The 19017-nt window shown below is 49.4% G+C and overlaps 1 protein-coding gene across 1 annotated transcript; it reads right to left on the bottom strand.

Moving 5' to 3' along the window:
- Nucleotides 1-11726: 11726 nt before the first annotated feature.
- On the bottom strand, nucleotides 11727-15410 carry ZFP36L1 (ZFP36 ring finger protein like 1). The gene is made up of 2 exons (XM_030452707.1): nucleotides 15203-15410; nucleotides 11727-14261 (listed from the first exon to the last, which is right to left on the bottom strand). The coding sequence occupies exons 1-2, from the start codon at nucleotides 15257-15259 to the stop codon at nucleotides 13326-13328; spliced, it is 993 nt and encodes a 330-aa protein (XP_030308567.1). The 5' UTR covers nucleotides 15260-15410; the 3' UTR covers nucleotides 11727-13325.
- Between the last annotated feature and the right edge of the window lie 3607 nt (nucleotides 15411-19017).

Below are 19017 nucleotides of genomic sequence, written 5' to 3'. Positions count from 1 at the left end.
ATTTTTTTTATACATCTCTTCAGGAGCACAACAAAAGCAGACATCCATCAAGGCATCCCCGTGCACCTACCCTCAGCATGCTGTGTACCGTGACAACAACAAAACCTTTACACACTGCTGAGGTAGCACACGCTGGCAATCTGGCTGGTTAGTCATCCTGTCCCCACCACTGCTGGAGATAAGCAGGCATGATGGGAGGGTAAGAAACCAGTTTATGAGAGCAGCCAGACCATGGTGAGGATGTAATGACTGTCCTGGAGGGTGGAGGCCCCTTTGGCAAGCCAAGTCCCAGGGTCTCCTGGTGGTGTCCTGCCTGCTCTGCTGCCTGTCCTGAGCTTATCGGGCAGGGGGAGAGGACATCACACAAGCCTCCATCAGGCATGTCAGCTTGTACCATCTCTCCAGCTATCCTCTCAGGGGACTGACTTTGTTTAGATAAATACACGGAGAGGACTGAGGGTACAGTGCAGGTCCTAGTGTCCAGTCCCAGTGCCACCTCTCTTTCCTGTGCAGGGGGATCACAGAATCACAGGTGTGATGTGGCTCCAGCAGAGACCTTGACCTTTGTGGTAGCCACCACTCCACAGCCCACCCTCTGCAGTTCCCCCAGTCCATCCAACAGATGCAGACATCTCAACATACTCAAAGGTTTGCTCCTCCTGCCCAGGGTCACAGCACCTCGCATCGCCCCGGGGAGGTAGGCCCTGGGTCTGAATAGGGGCTGGAAAAGGACACTTAGCATCCATGTGCTGGATGGCCCTTCTCTTGCAGCTATGCATGCGTTCAGCATTTGAATACAGCTTCATTTCCATCTGAAAGCTTACACTGCAGTTAAAAAACCCAAACCAAACACTAAAAGCCAGGTTTGGTTGTTGTTTTTTTTTTTTTTAAGAACAGTTCTGTAGTACAGCCAAAGCTAAGCAGGAGTAGGTTCACTTGTGCTAGGTGCTGTACAAATACAAAAGCAGTTCCTGAATGAGTATGGCCCCATGTGATAGTCTTTTGTCCAAGACATAAAGCAGCGGCTCCAAAAGGCTGGTAATCTTTTTCCATGGTGCCATCCAGGTCTGAAATAAGTGGGGTGTGGTAAATCTATGCTGACATAAATGAGAGAAGGTGTTTTAAAGAGAGGGACAGGGAGAGCAAATTAAAACCAGAGCAGCCTGGTGAATATTGCACAAGAAGAGCCTACTTAATTTTCTGTGACTGCAGAAATTCCCCTAATCTTACATGAAAGAAAGGAGACCAGGAGGCCAGAGCCAGCATGCTCTGCCACACTGAACCATCACTAACCAGACAAGGAGAAGAGCAAGGTGACTGTGAACAATCCATCCCAAACCTTAGCAACTGGAGACTTAGAGCTCCAGTTCGATCAACAACAAGTCCCTGTCTCTGGTATGGAATAAACCCAAACCTCACAGCCACATACATCCAAATCTGGGTCAGCTGGTAATGGGACTCCGTGCCAGATGACCAATGCCACCCTTTCCTCCTCCAAACAGTGACAGGGTTTTTGGTTTGGGCTTTTTTCCTCCCTCTCAAAGCTGCAGAGAGCTGTGGAGCCAACTTTTTCCACTTGCTGAGGACAAAACCCTCTTCTGCTTGCTGCATTCATCTGCAAAATAGCACGCTAGCCTATGAGAAGCATTCTGAAAAAGCTGTTTGGGCTTGATTTTATACTCCTCTTCCTCTAGCAATGTGCCTGCAAGTTCAGAGTACAAACAGATCAACACAGTCAAGCACAGCTTGCAGCCTAGCTGCATACTTCAGCCTTTGCTCTGAACTACTGAGGTTTTGGATGATGTCAGTCTGGTCTCCTGAGGGCTGCTGTTGTCATCAGATAGTGAGGCTGATAAGGCAGATGTTATGATGAGGCATGCTGTAGGGTTTAACCATAGTATCGTGCATGAAGTAGCCAAGAAAGCCCTGTGTGTTTCCTGCTGCAGTGCCTCGGTAAGGCTCTCGCTGCTTTATAGGTATTTCCACTACACTGTCCTCTCCCTTCAGCACACAACAAACTGCTGACAGCCAGGAAGGCCAAACTGACAGTTTAAAAAATCCAGTTCCTCTATCAAAATCATGTTTGTTTGGGACTCTTCAATTCTTTTCCTGATCTTCGTTTCACTCTCTTCTTTGAAATTTTTATGTAACCTTTTACAAAGAGGGTAAAAGCAGGACCTGAAACAGCTGTTCAGAGCTGGATAAATTACAGGCAGTTCCTGGAGCAGATTTTTTCCTGGTCTCATCTAGTACTCCCCCACTGCATTTGGGATGCACCCAAAACCCAGCACAGCCTGTGACCTAGGGACCCTTGGCTGGATTTGAAGGCTCCAGCCCCCATCAGCATTTGTTTCCACACTGCTCAGATGCTGAGTCCTGAATTGTGGTTTCTTCCGCTCCTGGTTCTTTTTATATTGAATATTATGTTTTGGTTTACTAGCATACCAAAGGATAACAGTCCAGGAAAAATTCTGTCCTGAGTATTAGCACTGAAAAGGAGTTTGTACATGTCCTTTACCTGGAGCTGGACTCGGTTTTACCTTTTTAGCATTCATATTTCTTGGGGTTTTTTTGCATTTCACTTAGAGCAGGGGAACAGGCTGGATCCACAGTTGCCCCTCACAGTTGGCCATGGATAAGACTCATGGTAGTCCTGATCCTACCAGACCCCACAGAATAGATGTGCAGAAACTGAAGTAAACCACGCTCCTGCCAGCTATGGCCTTTTCACAGTTAATATCTATGTACAGGGAAAGGCAAATAATGTACTTTTTAAAATCCTAATTATACAAATCATCATCTTGAACCCCACTGTGTACCAGTTTTTAATGAAGAGCCCATTTCACTTCCTAAATAAAGCCTCTAGGACCCAGTTGGGAGGTACAGCATCTGTGTGTTAATGTGACAGCAAAATACAGACCCAGCAAACACATGCTCTGTGCTGTCTGTGAGGGACATAGGAGCCCATGGCCTCAGCAAGTGAGGGGGAGAGGTCGGGTAGGGCAGTGCTGACTGCAATGCAAGGGCGTGGGGTTTTTTCCATCCCCCAAAGGAGATGAACTCAGCACAGCCTTTACACTTCTTCAGGCCTTTAAGAAAGTAACTCATTAAAAGCTTTTTTAGCACATAAAGGACATGAGGCCCTAGCCCTGAAAAGGACAAGGGAGGCAAAGCCAGAGGAGGGCACCTTGCAGGAGCAGAGCTCCTCATTGCAGCAGGCTGGGGGAGCCTGGTGGGCCTCCTGACACGGTCCTGATGGTCTCTGACACACAGTAAGGCTGGCAACCTACAAGGCCAGAAGGCAAGTGACTTGTCTACATCTTGGGTGAAATATGAATCCTCTGGTCTACAGGGAGACCCAGCACTCACCTTGCTACTCTGCCTTTCCCCAAAGGAAGGTGCAGGTAAAGAAAAGTGCCCCCGACAGTGGGGGGCAAGTTACAGCCCCCGGCCCAGAGAGTGGATGCTTAAACACGGTGGGTGGAGGGCAGGGATGGAGGCAGAAGGAGGATACACAATTAGGAAGCAAAATGAGCAATCTGATCCTCATTTGCTGGCAGCCTGCTCCTGCCCACAGTGGGGCTGCCCACGCCAAAGCACCAGTCCTCTCCAGAGAGGTGGCTGCTGCCTGTCACACATTTGGAAGCCCACCTCATGTTGCCTTTGCAGTGCTGCAAAGAAAGCATCAAGTGTGCTTTGCAGCTGAAGCAAACCAGAAGCCCTGTTTCACGCTCCCTGACTTTGCCTACCTGCACCTCATGCCTTCCTCCACTCACTTTCCTGGGGTGCTGAAGGCCTAATTGCTTGTAGAACAGAGTTATGGGCTTATCAGCTCACATGGTTTTGATAGCTAATCATGTTGCTTGTGATGACACAGGCATACACTGAATAAGGAAAAAACCGTGGAAGAGTAGATAAAGGTGACATAGTAAACATGCCATGGGTCAATCATCTTTTCCTTGTTGGAGGAAATAAATACCATGGCCCAAAGGGTGAAGGTTTTTTATGGACAATAAACCAGTGACATGATGGGAAACAGCATTAGAGGTTACCCTTCCCTCTTGGAGTCAGGAGTAAGAAGGACCCAATAGTCTGTACCATCTCACTCAACTTGCTGACAGAAATAAAGTGCAGGTCCCATTGCTGTAATGGTCTCTATCTGATCCTGCTGGCTGTCCAGCTCATTTGCACTTTTATGGATATTTAGATTCATAGTTTATGTTTTTAGAAACTAAGATTTTATTGCCTTTTTAAAATTTTCCTTTGGATACATTAGGAATCTAAACTGTCCTCTTTCTTTACCACAACTGGAAACCAGATTCTCACTGCTGAAAACCTAAAACAGGTCAAGAGCCATTCATAAAATCAGCCAGCTTGCGTTTCAGCATCCAGGCTAGACAGATGTTTGAGAAAATATTTTACTTGCAGTACACCCAGAGGTGGTCCAATATCCCTGAAAGAAGATCATCACTGCTTTGTCACTGCTGGTGAGGGACACTGAATGATTTCTTTGATTTAAATGTTTTGACAGAGTTTTCAGAATGGTGAAGCAGCACAAGGTGTAAGGCTTGCTGTACTTGTCTATACTGACCAAGACTAGGAATCCAGGAGTTCCAGCTGCTGATAAAAAAGGGAGATGAACATTTGTGATGAACAAGAAGAAACTGTTTCTTTTCCCACTGGATCTATGTCCATTGGAAATGAGCTGATCAGGGACATCATGGGGCCAAACTCTAGAGCTGCATTTTTTTAAGGCTGGATAATTTTATGACCACTGTTAAATGCTGTAATTTATGTACAGGGATGAGTGTCTCTCCTTCAGGAAGGAAAACTGAAGGGCAGGAGCACAGCTTCCTCCAAGCATGCTGACTAGGGCCTCGATCTGCCCCAGCCTGGCAACAGCAGCTTTATTTGGCTCCACAGGAGCCAGGGGCAGGACAGCATCAGTAAGAGCAGAACTAGTCCAAAAATGAAAGTCCAGGATGGGTTTATGGCATCCTGGTTTTCAGTAAGCATAAGAAGAAAGAAAGGAGAGGAAAGATTAGGAAAAGCAGACGCTCTGGAAACAGGCTGCAGAAACCACACATTCCATTCTGCAGGGGCTTCACCTGGGAGATGGGCTCCAGTCTCATTAACTGAAGAAGATGGGCACAAAGTTAATGGCCACAGACATTTGCTGGAGACATTTAGATTATCTATTAGGCTACATATAGAGAGGTTAAAATAGCCTGAGCATTGAAACTCCCTGACAAGGGAATGCTGGGGACACATGAGGGCGGGAGATGTTCAAGGCTATCACTAGACAACTCTCTGTGCCTGAGAGGTGGTTTGGGGATAATGAGGTCAGTTCTGTCACAGTTAAGAGTGAAGGTCTGGATGACTCCCTGGAAGTCCCTGCCAACCTGGATGATACACTTATAACCCCACGTCTGCCTGTCTCTGGGCTCCATCATGAGATCCCTGGCCTCCATCAGCTCCAGCTCTTAAGAACTGCTTGCTTTTGAAGCAAAACATTTCAAAAACATCTCCAGTTCTGTTTTCATCCACATTGAAAGTGTTTTTCTGGTCAGAAAAGTGCCAGAAGGAAAATATGTTGGTCAGCAGATTCAGTCTGTGAATCCAAAGCCACATTACCTAAATTTAGAGGAAAATTATTTTCTGCACCTCCCCTAGATCTTTTGGTAAGGCACCCTGAAGAAGAGATGGATTAGATTTATTCTCAGTTTTTCAATCCCATGGTAATTTTTAAGTCAAATCATGAGTAAAATCAATTGTAAACAGAGCACACAAGATCTGTGGCTAAAAGAAAAGAAGCAGTGAGCCTCTTTGCACAAGTTCAGTGCCATACTTTTTCCAAGCAAAAGTATACCTTTAGTACTCTGATGTCAGCGTTGAATGAGCCCTTCCTCATTTCTTGTGACTGTAATCTCTTAGTAAACTGTGACTTCCCGAATGTCCAAAAGCTTCTGCAGCATCTCCAGAGCTGTGAAACACAGAATACTCTCCCCATGCAGCTGTTAGCAAGGTAAATAATGACAGCTCTCACATACGACTGCTCAAGAAATCCCTCTATAGCTAACACAGCAAGAGCTTCAAGAAATAACTTCATTGGTGCTTGTTCCATATTGCTTAATGTCTCCTCAGGGGCCGTGGCTACCATCCCAAACAACATTTCTATGGCTTGCGTGGCTACATCCTTTTCCTGTGAATCAACGTTGGCATCTGCTTATCCAGAGTATTCAGGAGAAATATTTGTTGTTGCTTGGAGACTAAGACAGGAGAAAAAGTATCAGGAGGCCTAAATTATTTTTGCAGCTCTTTCTTTGATAGTGTGCCACTGCCAGACAATCCCCTTCATTTAGCAGTTGTATATCTAATGGGGTTTTAAAACCTATGGAATAGGTAAAATTATGTTTGCCAAGTGCTCAGAATACCTCTAAAGTCCTCCTAGGCCCAGGCATGAAAGGTGTGAATCGACTACATGGGCCAAGCAGACTCCCTCTACCTTTATCAAGTACTGTCATCTCCTGTACCTTCAGTCCTCCTGGGCACTGAGATAAACCCTGCAGAGACACAGTGACTGCACTGTGAAATGGTTAACTGGCTCGTTTGCCAGCCCAGTGGTCTGGTAGCAGTGAAGGTACAGCAAACATACCATACCTACTGCTTTGCCTCTACCTGGCTGGTGCTGCAAGACTTTAAATACACTGCAAAATACCAATCCCTGAAATGTTCCCACTGACTCCAGTTGTTAGAACTTTGCACATGACACCAACAACCGCTCACATCTGTATGGGATGAGGAAACTTCCTTCCACCCAGAGGTGTAAGAAAACTCAGGAGCTGGCAGTCACGTGCTCCACACAGCCTCACGACCCGCAGGATCCTGCATGGAAAAATTTCACTTCCATGTGTTGACTAAGTTAATGTGGTGGGGGTAGTGGGTGGCCATAAAATGAAACTATGAAAGGAGATTAATGTGCAGCTGGAGCCCAGGCAAGGAGAACTCCGGTCCTCTGCCTGCTCAGAAAATGGCAGGTTTGACCAAAAGCCGGTCAAAAAGAAAAGGTTAAGGCACAAGTAGTAAAAAGAAAAAGAAAAAAAAAAAAAAATAAAAAATCAAAACCAGGGAGGGGGAGAGGGGGCAAGCAGCAAAAGTTAAGCAAAGCCTCTCTGGAAATTAAGATGTGGCATTCAAAACATTTGCAGCATAATAAAGCCAGGCGAGCCCATAAAGCTGCCCCAGCCAAAGGGATCTCTGTTCTGCCTCCGAGGAAACCCGAACCGGCGTCACGCCCGGCAGCGCCCGCCCCGAAACCCCCCGCCCCGCAGCCCCGCTTCCTCCCGCCCGCTCCAGCGCTCCCCTTGCCGCCCGCCCTCGGCTATGTTTAACGCGGCGTCTGTTTCCACTCTAACCCCTTCAGTTTGGAGGGGGAGGATATAAATCAGCTGCGGAGCTGCCCACAGGGCTTAGTCACAGCAGGTATTGGTTTAGAGTGTCTTAGAGGAATTTTTTTCTTTTCGGTGGAAGTATTCTAGGGAATAAGCGTCGGCTTTGTGAGGAACAGGCGTTGCTTAGTGGGCCAGAGAGTCTCCAAACAAAGGACATTTTACATCACCAGGCAGAATCATCTTCTAAAGTTTTGGGCTGAACTTGGCCCCAAGCACAAGGGCTGTTCAATGAGATCCTGACAGACGCTTGCAGTGTTCCCACCAAGCTAGTCTCACTCTACCTCCCACGTGTTCCCAGACCCAGAAAGACCCTCTGTGACGGATGTTACCCCTTCCTTCCAGCTAAACTCCTTCCCAACAGTAGCTTTGCTTCTTTTCCTCCTGAACCCTGTTCTGTGGGTAAGGAAGGCACCGTTCTTCACTCTTACTTCTGCCTGTTTTCACTCTTACTTTTCTTCTGCCTGTTTTCACTCACCAGTTTTGCCTGTAACCAGAGTGTCTGGTCACTCACCACACCACTTCCCACAGCAGTAGGTGCCTCCCCAGCCCCACTACAGGGTACATACACCACCACACAGCTCGATGTTTGTCTCCCCACAGCTGCTGTAGCAGAGGGCGTGCGGAGCCTCTCTCAAACACGAGGCCCTCTCCCCGTCCCAGGCAGGTACTGGGGCTGTAATTTTGTGCCAGTGCTAGACACGTCTGCAGCCTCCAGCCCCTGCAACACCTCCGGCATTACAGCTAGCAGCCTCTGGTCATACACTGACCGCTGCACCTTCTCCCAAAGCTCTCTCCAGGCTCAAGCACATGCCAGCTTTTCACAACTCAGGCCACACAAATTGCAGCAATTAGCAAGTGTAAAGGGCATGCTGTGGTTTTCACATGTATTACTGCATTTTAATAGTCATTCATAACCTTGGGCATAGTCATCAGACAGTATCCAGCAGGCTACACTATCCAGACCTTCCCTTCAATGCCACTGCTTCTGAGCCCCACTGGAGAGACGCAGTTCTCTACCCTATATCCTATATAAACACCAATATATGTACTCTCCCTATACACTATATATACCCTATATAAACACCACTAGTTAAGAAGTCTTCAGATTTGAGATTCCCTCTCACCCATGCAATCCCCATACTATGTGGACTTACCTCTAGTTCTTCCCTTGCTCCCTACCTCTAATGGTGACGCCACCATTTCTTGTCCCTTCTGCTGTGGCAATGCCCAGTCATCCTGACATGATTTGCAACAGCAGCTACAAGTCCCATTCACAGACCATTGCCCTCTTTGCACAGCAACCGTACAGACTGAAAATTTGAGCAAGCTTGTAACAGTCCTCCAGGCATATTTCTGCTGTTCTCCACTTCTCAAAGTTCTTTCCCTTTCTGCTTCCCAATTTCATGACTATGCTGATGAGGCAAATTCTGTCAGGAATTTCAGGGTTGGTTTTTTTGTTTGTTCGTTTTGTTTTTTTATTTTTTTTAAATGGCATTTTTTTATTTGCAATCTGGCACACCACACCTATGTACAAGTGAGCAAAGGTTGGCCAAAACTATATTATAAAGTTCCCATTGCCTTTAAAAACAGCAACAGCAAAGAAAACCTATTTGACTTTGCACTCCTTACCTACAGTGAAGTTCAGGAAATGAGGCAGCTTCTATTTCTACGGCCCCCGATGGCAGAACTGAAGATGTTTCATTGCAAATGCCACATATAATCCATAGCTAGAGAATAGCAGTGCAGTCACTGAGACACCATCACCTGTGACAGGAATTAGGAAGGAGGGAGGCAGCTATTGATGTGAGATTTGAGCCACCTGGAGCTCTGCAGATCAAAGTCAATTAGTTACTCCTTAACAAGAAGCAACTGGCACAGCCAGCCATACCCACCGGCTGCAATTTCCAAAGACAGATGGGTATGCTGAAGGTGTATAGCACTAGAGTCACACGACTTCAAAACCGAAAAGTAAGTGACATCTAATGCCTGCAGCCCAGAGGCATTGACCCAGTCTTCTTACAAGAAGCCCACAGCAAGCATCTATGCTTGTACATGTACATCTATACATGTACATGAGAAGCAGCAAGAGTCACTAGAGGTGTCCACTTGCCCCACAATAAAAGCTGTAAGTGCAACTTGTAAAATGCACCGTGGCACACTCAGCCATGCCACCTTCCATGGGACAACAGGTATCTTCTACTTGTGGGTGCTTCTCCCTGCCCTGGGACAGAAGGCACATCAGGCACCAGCACACAGGCCATCCATTTCCTCCTGGCCACTTGGCCTGGGCACTAAATTAATGAGCCAGAGCATGGAGAAACCCTCAAGCCAGAGGAAAATGTGCCTCAAAAAAGCATAATGCCAGGAAAGGCTATTTACCTTTCTGAGCCTTGATAAGGCTGTTCCCAGACATGGCAAACTGCTATAGGACACAGATGCTAACCTTACAAGAAACAGCATGGACAACTCATCCATGGTAAATCCAAGGAAAGAGAAGTCCATTAAGGGCAGCTGCTCCACATATCCGAGCCACAATGAATGCTAAGAGTTTCAGATCAGGCAAACCCCTGCATTGCTGGAGGCTCCTGCATGTGATCCCTCTCTTAAACTTATACAGAAAGTAAACATCTGATGCTTCCTGTTCAGCTCTTCTCTATCCCGTGTGACGCATCTCCAGATCAGTTTCAAAAAGCAAAACACTGAGTGACAGAGCATTTATCATTAATAAATTGACAGGAATGAAATGGTGCTGGCTTCCCAGAACCAGTGCACTGGAGGGACAAGGGAAGTACACAAGTACTGTGAGCAAAGACCTATTTGTAGCACAGCTTCCCAGTTGTTTGTCATACCAATAGCACTATGGAACTAATAGAGCTACTTTCTTCATCAATTATTAACTGGGCAAGGACTATTTGTTTGATGAGCTGCACAGAAAGCCCAGAGAGGAAGGGAGCAGTTTCAAGCTCCACGTGCACACCCTGCAATAGACTTGAGATCCTCTCCAGATCAGATATGCCTCTCCTCAGGGGCATGCAGCTCAGCTTTCAGCCGTGGGGATGGAGCCAGGCCTGGGTGCTTGCTGCAGCCAGGCACAGGGCTTGCAGGCAGAAACCTGGATCTCACACAGAGCCCCAAAGCCTTTGGACACAGTGGTGAGGCTGCAGTCAGGAGAAGGTATCTGAATGCTGCTAAACAATACCAGGGCTTTCTCTCAGGGATCAGCATGGAGACTGCATCACTTGCTAGTTCTGTCAGCATCTGCCCCTGTGCAGCTCCTGCACTGCTCAGGGGAACAAGCTTCTGCTAGCCATGATCCTCTTCCACCATCCTTTCTCCACCTAGCTGGCCTTTATTGCCAGACCACACAAGAAAGTGTGTTGCACAAAGCCCGTGGTGAGGAAGGCACATTGGTCTAAGCCTTGAGATATCCTGCAGCTTTTATTTGGCATAAACTTTTCCAATATTAATTAGGAAACATCTCTCCTGAACACTGAGGCATGTCAAGACAACTGAAGGATTGGTGGTTCGGCAGCAATATTCCACCCCCTGATTTGGAAGAGAGCTGGAACAGTTTCAGATGAAGAGCACTAAGCTTGCTCCAGCAGAGCTGAAAGGTGGTAACACAAGACTTACATCATGAGTAGCACTGGCAAAGAAGTGTTCATAAACAAAACCACTGGCTTCAGAAAGTTTCTGAAATTGATGACTGATACCTCAAGGGGTATGAGGGCTTGAGTGTATGAGCAGGACCTGTGTGTACACTCTAAGACTTTCCTGGGGGGTCCCTGTTCCCCTCCCATGCAACACACTGAGCAGCCACTCTGCCACTAATAAGCCAGGCCTGAGATTTGGGAGGTTATTTTGACATCTCACTTGAGCCTCACTCGAAGAACACATGGGCTCTCCTTGAGGGGAAAGAGGCTGAGCCTCCCAGGAAGAACAAAAGCCAATCCAAGGTTTAAGCTACACAGATCAGAAAAAGTTTGCAGGAGCAGGTAAGGGACGACTTAAGGCGGAAAAAGGACTCAGTAAACTGAGACAAGAGGGTCAGAAACCATGAGGGTAGGTGACATCAGGTATTTGCTGCCACCGATCTGCACACCCATGTGCTTGCAGGGCTGACCCGTTCTGGATCAGGTAGGAATGAAGGAATTCCTGAGCACACCCTGCAAGGTGTGACCTCAAGGGTCAAGAGGAGTAAAGTTTATCTGCATTTGAGTGGTTGTCTAAAACCAACACCTCAATTTTGGCAAGTAAAACCAGCTCCACTGTCAGTTTCTTGAAAAAAATTGGGGTTTATTGATTTAAACTGCAAACAGTCGTTACAAAAGAGATTCTCTTTTAAATAAAACTCACACAAAGAGGAAGAAAAAGCAATGTAGTGAACAGTAACAGGGGAAAAAAATTACATTCATTTTTCTTTTTTGTGCCAGTCCCGTTCACCTTGGCAAGGAAAACTCCAAAACTTGGAATACAGAAACGCAAAGACAAACTGTATTTGGAATGTCTTCAGATAGGCACTTCAAGCCCAAGGCTTTTCTCCTTGAAGAATCTATACAAAAAGAGGAAGAAAAAGGTCTTCCTTTGACACTGTCTCACAACAGAGCTCAGGTATGTACATTCTAAAGCCCAGGTAGGCAAGACCCAGGGGAGGGGAAGAGGAGAAGAGGAAAGGCAAAGAAGAACATTAACTCAATTTGCAGTCCAACACAAAAAAAAAAAAGATGGGGGGAGGGAATTCTAAAATAAATAATCCAAACACAGTTTTTGCATTTTTTTAAATTAATTTTTCATTTTTTAAAATAAAATAACCAAAAACGTGTAAAGTTACAAAAAATGTCATTGTAGTATAATATATTAAACTGTGGGGAAAAAAGGAAAAGACACTTCACAATCTTAAGATTAATATGAAAGATCATAATTTAAACATAAAAGAATATATTCTATGGATTCATCATCCCGATAAATATGAACAAAATTAACAAAAAAAGCATAGGTTTCGGCAATAAATACGTTTTGATAAGTTAAATAAGCTTTTTTATATTGTTGTGCAGTGACAAGCAAAATTTGCTCTCCAATTTTTGAAAAGTTATACAAAATTAAAAACCCAGAAAAAAAAATAATAAAAAGCTTGGCGTGAGTGCTCTAAGATAGGTCTAAAGTACTCTAGAGCAAAACCATTAAAGCTATGTCTACTGGAACTTTGTTTACAGGAACTTGTGTGTGTGGAATGACTTCCGTCAGCCCCACCCCCTCCATTTATTTGTTTTAGGATGTCACATGAATACATGGGGAACTTTTAGCACCAAAATCAAGTCTCTCATAGTCCATCTGGTTTTTTTTTGTTTTTGTTTTTTCTTTTCTCTCGTTTTCTTCCCCCCAGTCGAATCCCACTCACATTACAATCTTTGTCCGTTCTCAACTTTTCTTCCCGCAGACCTGAGCAGATCCAGGCAAGATTAGTCTTTTAGGGGATGGGGGGGAGGGAAGAGGACTGGATGTTAACGCTTGCCCACATGCCTGCAGCCTTGCGGCAACTGGCCAGTCGAGAAGGGACTGGGAGAGGGTGATGCAGTACGTGGCCAGTGGAGGGAGCTGGATCCGGACATTTCCTGCACATCTGGAAGTGCACAGAGCTGCTGGTGCCCTCTGCAGCTGGAGAGGTAATACAGTCACAGTGAAAAGTGTTACAAGGCACTGATTTTTGTAAACGTTATTGCTTTTCATCGTAATTTGGCACTTAAGGTATAAGCCAGCAGGCCTGTGGCAGGCAGGTGGACACGTTAACATCCAGCTCGGACTACTGGGGACAGGGTGGGGGAGTTCAGCTTAATATCGAAATAGAGGTGGGGGGGAGCAAGAGGAAACCCCAGATTAGTCGTCAGAGATGGAGAGTCTGCTGAAGATGGGAAGACGTCTTGAGGTGTCCAGGATAGGGGAATCTGAGCCGCTGTGGCTGCTGCTGGAGCTGCTCAGATAACCCTCCTGGTCAGAGAGTGAGTCCTGAGGACTGGGCGGCGAGTCAAACATGTTGGGGGACTCAGACATGGGCCTGAACAAGAAGGTGGTGGGGGAGCTCCCGCTGGGCACCTGCACCCCCATGCTGGGGGCGAGGAGACTGGAGAAGGTGAAGGGGTTGCTGGTGCAGTCAGGCAAGGTGGGGGAGCCCAGCAGGTCGTCGGCGCTCAGCATGGGTGGCGGGGTGATGGAAGTGGGGCTGTCCAGCAGCCCGCTGGCAGCAGTGCTAGGGAAGCCGGCAAAGCTGAAGCTGTGCTGCAGGCGCGGTCTGTCGGTGACGGCGGGCTCCCGGCTCCCCGCCACGGCACGCCGCTCCTCCGCATTGTGGATGAAGTGGCAGCGCGGCCCGTAGGGGCAGAAGCCGATGGTGTGGAAAGTGCGGCAGAGCTCGGTCTTGTACTTGGGGTGGCGGGTGAGGCTCCGCAGCTCGTGGATGCCGTGGGCGAACTGGCACTTGTCGCCGTACTTGCAGGCGCCGTTCTCCTCGAAGGGGCGGCACAGCTCCGTCTTGTAGCGGCTCGAGTTAGCCTGTCCCCCAGGCTGCTTCTGCTGCAGCAGGCGCTCACCGCCCTCCGAGAAGGAGCGGTCCCGGAAGCGGCTTTCCCGGGGGCCCAGCATAGGAGCCGGCTCCCCTTTCAGGCTGCTAAGGAGCTGATTCTGGTGAAACTTGGAGTTGGGCAGGGTGACAGAGTGCCTCCTAGGGAAACCCCCGCCAGCCGGGGTGCCCACCGCCTTCCTGTCCAGCAGGCACCCGCTGACACCCGAGGGGCCGTAATTCAACATCTTGTTGCTCTGCGGGGAGAAAGCAAGGGACGGTCACTGCTACCGCCTTCTCCGGAGTCCCCACACAGCCCCGGCAGCCCCCCATGGCGCGGCTGGGAACGGCGCGGCGCTCCGCAGGCTCCCGCCGCCGGGCAACAATCAGGGGGCCCGGGGAGCAGCGACCGCACTGCCCCGCAAAGCCCTCCCCCCTCTCCCACACCGACATCTCCTGCAGCCGCCCCTTTTGCCGTTCCACCCAAGGGTCCCGGAGACACCTCCCCGTCCTCACGTGCAGCCCTCGCGGAGGAATCTAACGAATCGAGCCAAGGGTCAGACGCGGGGGACCTGCTGACTGCTTCAAAAAGATCTCCCGAAGCTGGAGCTTCTCTGGGAAACCCCCCTGGGAGCCGCCGGCGAGCGGGAAGAACCGCGTGGAGAGCTGGCGCCCGCCCCTCCGCCCCCCGCAGCGCGGCAGAGGCCCCCGCCCAGCCACTGCCACCCCCCGTCCCCCTCCAACGGAGCTGGGTGAGGGGCGGCTGAGCCCCGCGGGAAGGGAGTCCGCCCGTCCTCCCGCCCAGCCCCACGGCAGCGCCGCCGCCCGCCGCGCCGCGCCCGGGCGTGTTGCAGCGCGGCGGCCCCGGGGGCAGGGGAAGGACCCGGCCCCCCCGCTCGGCGCGGCGGCTCAGCCCGCCGGGAGCGCGGGGAGGTGCCCCCAAACCCCCCGCCACACCGACCGAGGCGGGAAGCGCGGGCGTCGGCGGGGGACTCAGTGCACAGGGACGGGACGGCCGAGCTCGGCCCCTACCCTGCGCCCTCCAGTCCCGGCGCCAAACTTACTTTCGACCATAAAACGGGGGCAAAAAAATTGAAAGAGACCAGCGAACAACTCAGCAAATCTAAAACGACCCGATCCCCCCCCCATGTAACTGATGAGCCCCGAAGCTGGAAGGAGACCCGAGTTGCAACCTTACCTTGCATGAAAATTCGCTCAGGTCGAAGATGGTGGGCGACACCAGAGCTGTGGTCATCTTCGGGGCGAGCGAGGGGGGACGCGGGTGGGGCAGCGGCACACAGACACGAGGAGTCACGGCGTGGGTCCGGCACAGCCTCCAGCGCCCCGAGTCGCAGCCTCCCCCCACCGCTGCCACCAGCCCGCCGGCCGCCGAACCCGCCCGTCGCTTCCAGCGGGCTGGGGGAAAAGCTCAACTTATAAAGTTTCGGACTTGCCCCAGGAGGAGGAGCCGGCGGCGGGAGGAAGGGGAGGAGGAGGAGGAGGGCAGGGTGATTGACACCGCGACTGAATCACCCGGGCGGGCCGGCCCAGAAAAAACTTTCGAGAGGAAGAAGTGGGGGAGGGAAGGAGGAGGAAAAAAAAAAAAAAGTGGGGAGGGAAGATAAAAAAAAAAAAAAAACACAAAAAACAACAACAACAAAAAAAGCGGCCTCGGGGGTAGGAATGGCGGTGCCGCTGCTTTCCTAGCGCGGCAGGAGGCTGCTGCGCGCCCTTGTGCGCGGGTCGCGCGGGGTGGCCGGTTCCCCCCTCCCCCCGCACTTCCACTGTCCCGTGTCCCGCACACCCTCCGGTGGCAGGAGAGCGGCACCTCCTCGTCCCCCGTGTGAGAGGCGGCCCCGAGCGCCTGCGAGCGGTGTTTGCAGCGGCGACAGCCGGGTCCTGGGCCGCGTCTCACGGCTCTCAGGGCCCTGCTCCAGCCCGGGACCGCCCGCTTTGATTTCCATGGATCAGATCCACTTTCGGCGCGGCCACTCGTCCTCGCGTTTTTGCAAGCTGACTGGCTTTGTGTTGATTCCCATCGGCGCCCCCCCAACCTTACTCCTTTTTCCCAAGTTTTTATTGAAACGTGGCAGTCTCCTCAAGGGGAAATAGCTCACGTCCACGTTATTTTAAATTGTTAAAACACGCGTTTGCCCGTTAAAAGGGTGTTGCTTATTCCCTGTATAGTCCTCTTTCAGTCCGCAGAACTCGAAATTGTAAAACAAAAAAAACCCAAAACCCGTCTCTCAGCAAGTAATCCGTTCCAGATTTTAGTAGGCAAAGTATGAATCATACTGATTATTGATACGGCGGGGAGGGAGAGGGGGAGGACGGCGGCAGTTTCCGTGTAAAAAACCAAAAAACAACAAACCAAACAAAAAAACCCTGCAGGGCTTGTCAATACTAGGGTGCTTCAGCGTGAACTTGCTGCCCCTAAACTTTTATCCCCAGCTGAGGCAAGGCTCGCTGCAGTTTCAGCGGGTGTTTTATCTAAGGCCATGCGACGGCATCTGGACCCTCTTCCCCCCTCCCTCCCCCCCCCCTCGCCCTTGCCCCCCCCCTCGCCCCGCGCCGGCGGACGAGGGGAGCCCCTACTTCGGCCCCGTAGACTTGAACTCCTGCCCCCCACTCCGGCTTGGCTGGGAGGAAAGGAAAACTCCTGCCCTGGGCAGCACAACGCCGGCCGGAGCGGCCATCGCAGTCAAGACTTCAAACGACCGATCCACTTCCTCTTCTGTTTGCTTTAGAGTCGCAGGAGTTGGACTTTGAGCTGGCGGCTCATCTTTTTCTCCCCTCCTTTGGTCTTCAAGAACGGCCAAAATAACCAACCGAGAGAAACGCCCACGGGCTCCGGCTAGACCAGATTTATTTTTTTTTTTTAATATTATTGTTATTTACTTAAGGAAAGCAATCAGGTTCCTCGAATTTCCTTCTCTTTCTAGTTTGTTTTTTTTTTTCCTTGCCTTGGCCAGCAGTGAGAAGTAACCAGGAGAGAGACCAGCCTATTATTTTCTGCAGTTGTTTACTCATTCTGTAGATGGTGCTTGTTCCCAGGGCTCTGAGCCTCTCTATAATTAAACCCATTTTAATTGTTAGGTTAGAAACGTCATTTCGGGGACTTTCCAAGAGTTACCGCCAGCCGAGATAACTATTTCACTACCGAGTCGCTCCCATCCCGGCTTTCCCCCTGGTTCCTCCGCATCGGCCGGGCTCGGTGCGGGAGAGCAGGGAGCCCGGGCCAGCAGCCCCACTGCCAGCGCTGCTGCCTGTCCCTGCTGCTTTTTGCATTAATGCTTTGCCCTGTGCGCATTTATTTCGGAAAACTGAAGTTTAAGGCTATACACTTCCACAGATCGAGCGGCGAAGGCTGAAGCAGAGAGGGATTTTTTTATTTATTTTTTTTTTCCACAGTGATTTAGCTTGGCAAAGCTCGACTCCACGGTGGTCTTGCTTTGGATTGGCTGCGCACATGCTCAGATCAGGAATTTAGCTGCTTACCCCACCTCGTGGCTGAAAGTCAGAGCCCCCCGGGCCAGAGTGGGAATTTGGGCACGAATTCACACCGAACGGAAGAATTTAAAAATCGGAGCCTTGCACCTCCTGCCAGGGCTGTGCCAGGACTTTTGATAGATGCAAATGAATAAAGATAGGTAAATGAATAAATGAAAGTCAATTATTAAAGAAGATTACTGAAGAAGTGAATGAATGAAGTGCCATGCTCGCTAGCCTCTCATGTGGGTCAGTCCATCCAGGGTCAGCACATTCCAGTTACGGTGCTACAGCTGAGTCTGGGAAGTGGGAATAAATGTCCAGGATTACCTGAGCCCTTCCCAGATCTGTCCTTGGCATAGGAGCAGCTTCTGGAACATTCTCATTCCGTGGTTCTGATGTAAGCAGATGCTAAACTTGTCTCAAAATACAGAGGGATAAGGTGCTTCATCAGACCTGTGCAGACGTCTAGCTGAGGAATTAAGAACTGCTTTTCCAAACAGGGGCTGACACAGGCCCAAATTGCCAGAAAACAGGGAAGAAGCAGGGGCCAGCAAATGAAATGATAAAGGGAGGAGGTTTAGAGGGGTACTTTTTCAGTTGTGTGTGTGTATTAAACTGTGGGGCTCATTGGCACACAACGTTGTGGAGGTCAAAAGTATAAATGGGGTCAAAAAAGCAATTTGACAAGTTTATGGAGGAAAAGTCCCTGGAGGTTTACCAAAGGCAAAGGCAGATCTCCACAGCACATTGCTGGACAATGCATAACAAAAGTATCACTCTCTTTTCCCTGTTTTTTTTTCCCTAAGTACTGGCTGCTCTTGGAGGTAAGAAAGACCACAAAAGACCTTTGAACTGTCCCGGTTTGTTTATTTAGTTAAGGTCTAGTTTTATGCTGTATACCCCATCCAACCAGGATGCTCTTGGAGGTGGTCACCTCACAAATGTGGAATGAGCTGTGGAGTATCAGGTTCACTCCAGGCAGGAGGAGATCAGCACTGGGAAGTACAAACCAGCACTATCCTGTCCCTGAGCTGCTAGGCATGGTTTCACACAATGGCTTCTGCTAACATCTGCTCACAGGGTGGCTGCTCACCTTGCCCAGTTTAACTCCCTGTCAGGGTAGTAAGAGGTTACTTTGAGCACTGAGTATAAGTTGACTCCAAGTGCCAGCTTTGCCATGAATGTATTTAGTGATGTTTCAGCTCCCATAATAACAGAGGAAGATTGCTCTCTTAAGACACCTCCACTTATTCTCACATGGAGCCACGCCGCAATAGGAAGCCTGCAGGTTTGCTTGCTTGTGTCTGTCAGAGGTACTGAGAAAGAACACGAGTGCAAAAAACCCTGAATTGTTGAAAAGAAAGCAGGGGTGGGGTGGTGGTTGGTTTGTTCTCCCTCCCACCACCCAGTTCCCAAAGTTTCAAGCTAGGAAAAGAAAGTGTTTTCATCACGAGCAAGGTTTTCCCCTGTGAGTTTCTATAAGTTAGGCATTTTGCTCCCCCCCTGCCATGGGAATGTTCA

The sequence above is a fragment of the Calypte anna genome, chromosome 5A (genome assembly GCF_003957555.1).
Source record: "Calypte anna isolate BGI_N300 chromosome 5A, bCalAnn1_v1.p, whole genome shotgun sequence".
NCBI lineage: Eukaryota > Metazoa > Chordata > Aves > Apodiformes > Trochilidae > Calypte > Calypte anna.
The sequence above is the reverse complement of the archived record's forward strand: the minus strand, read 5'-3'. Positions and strand labels throughout refer to the sequence as shown.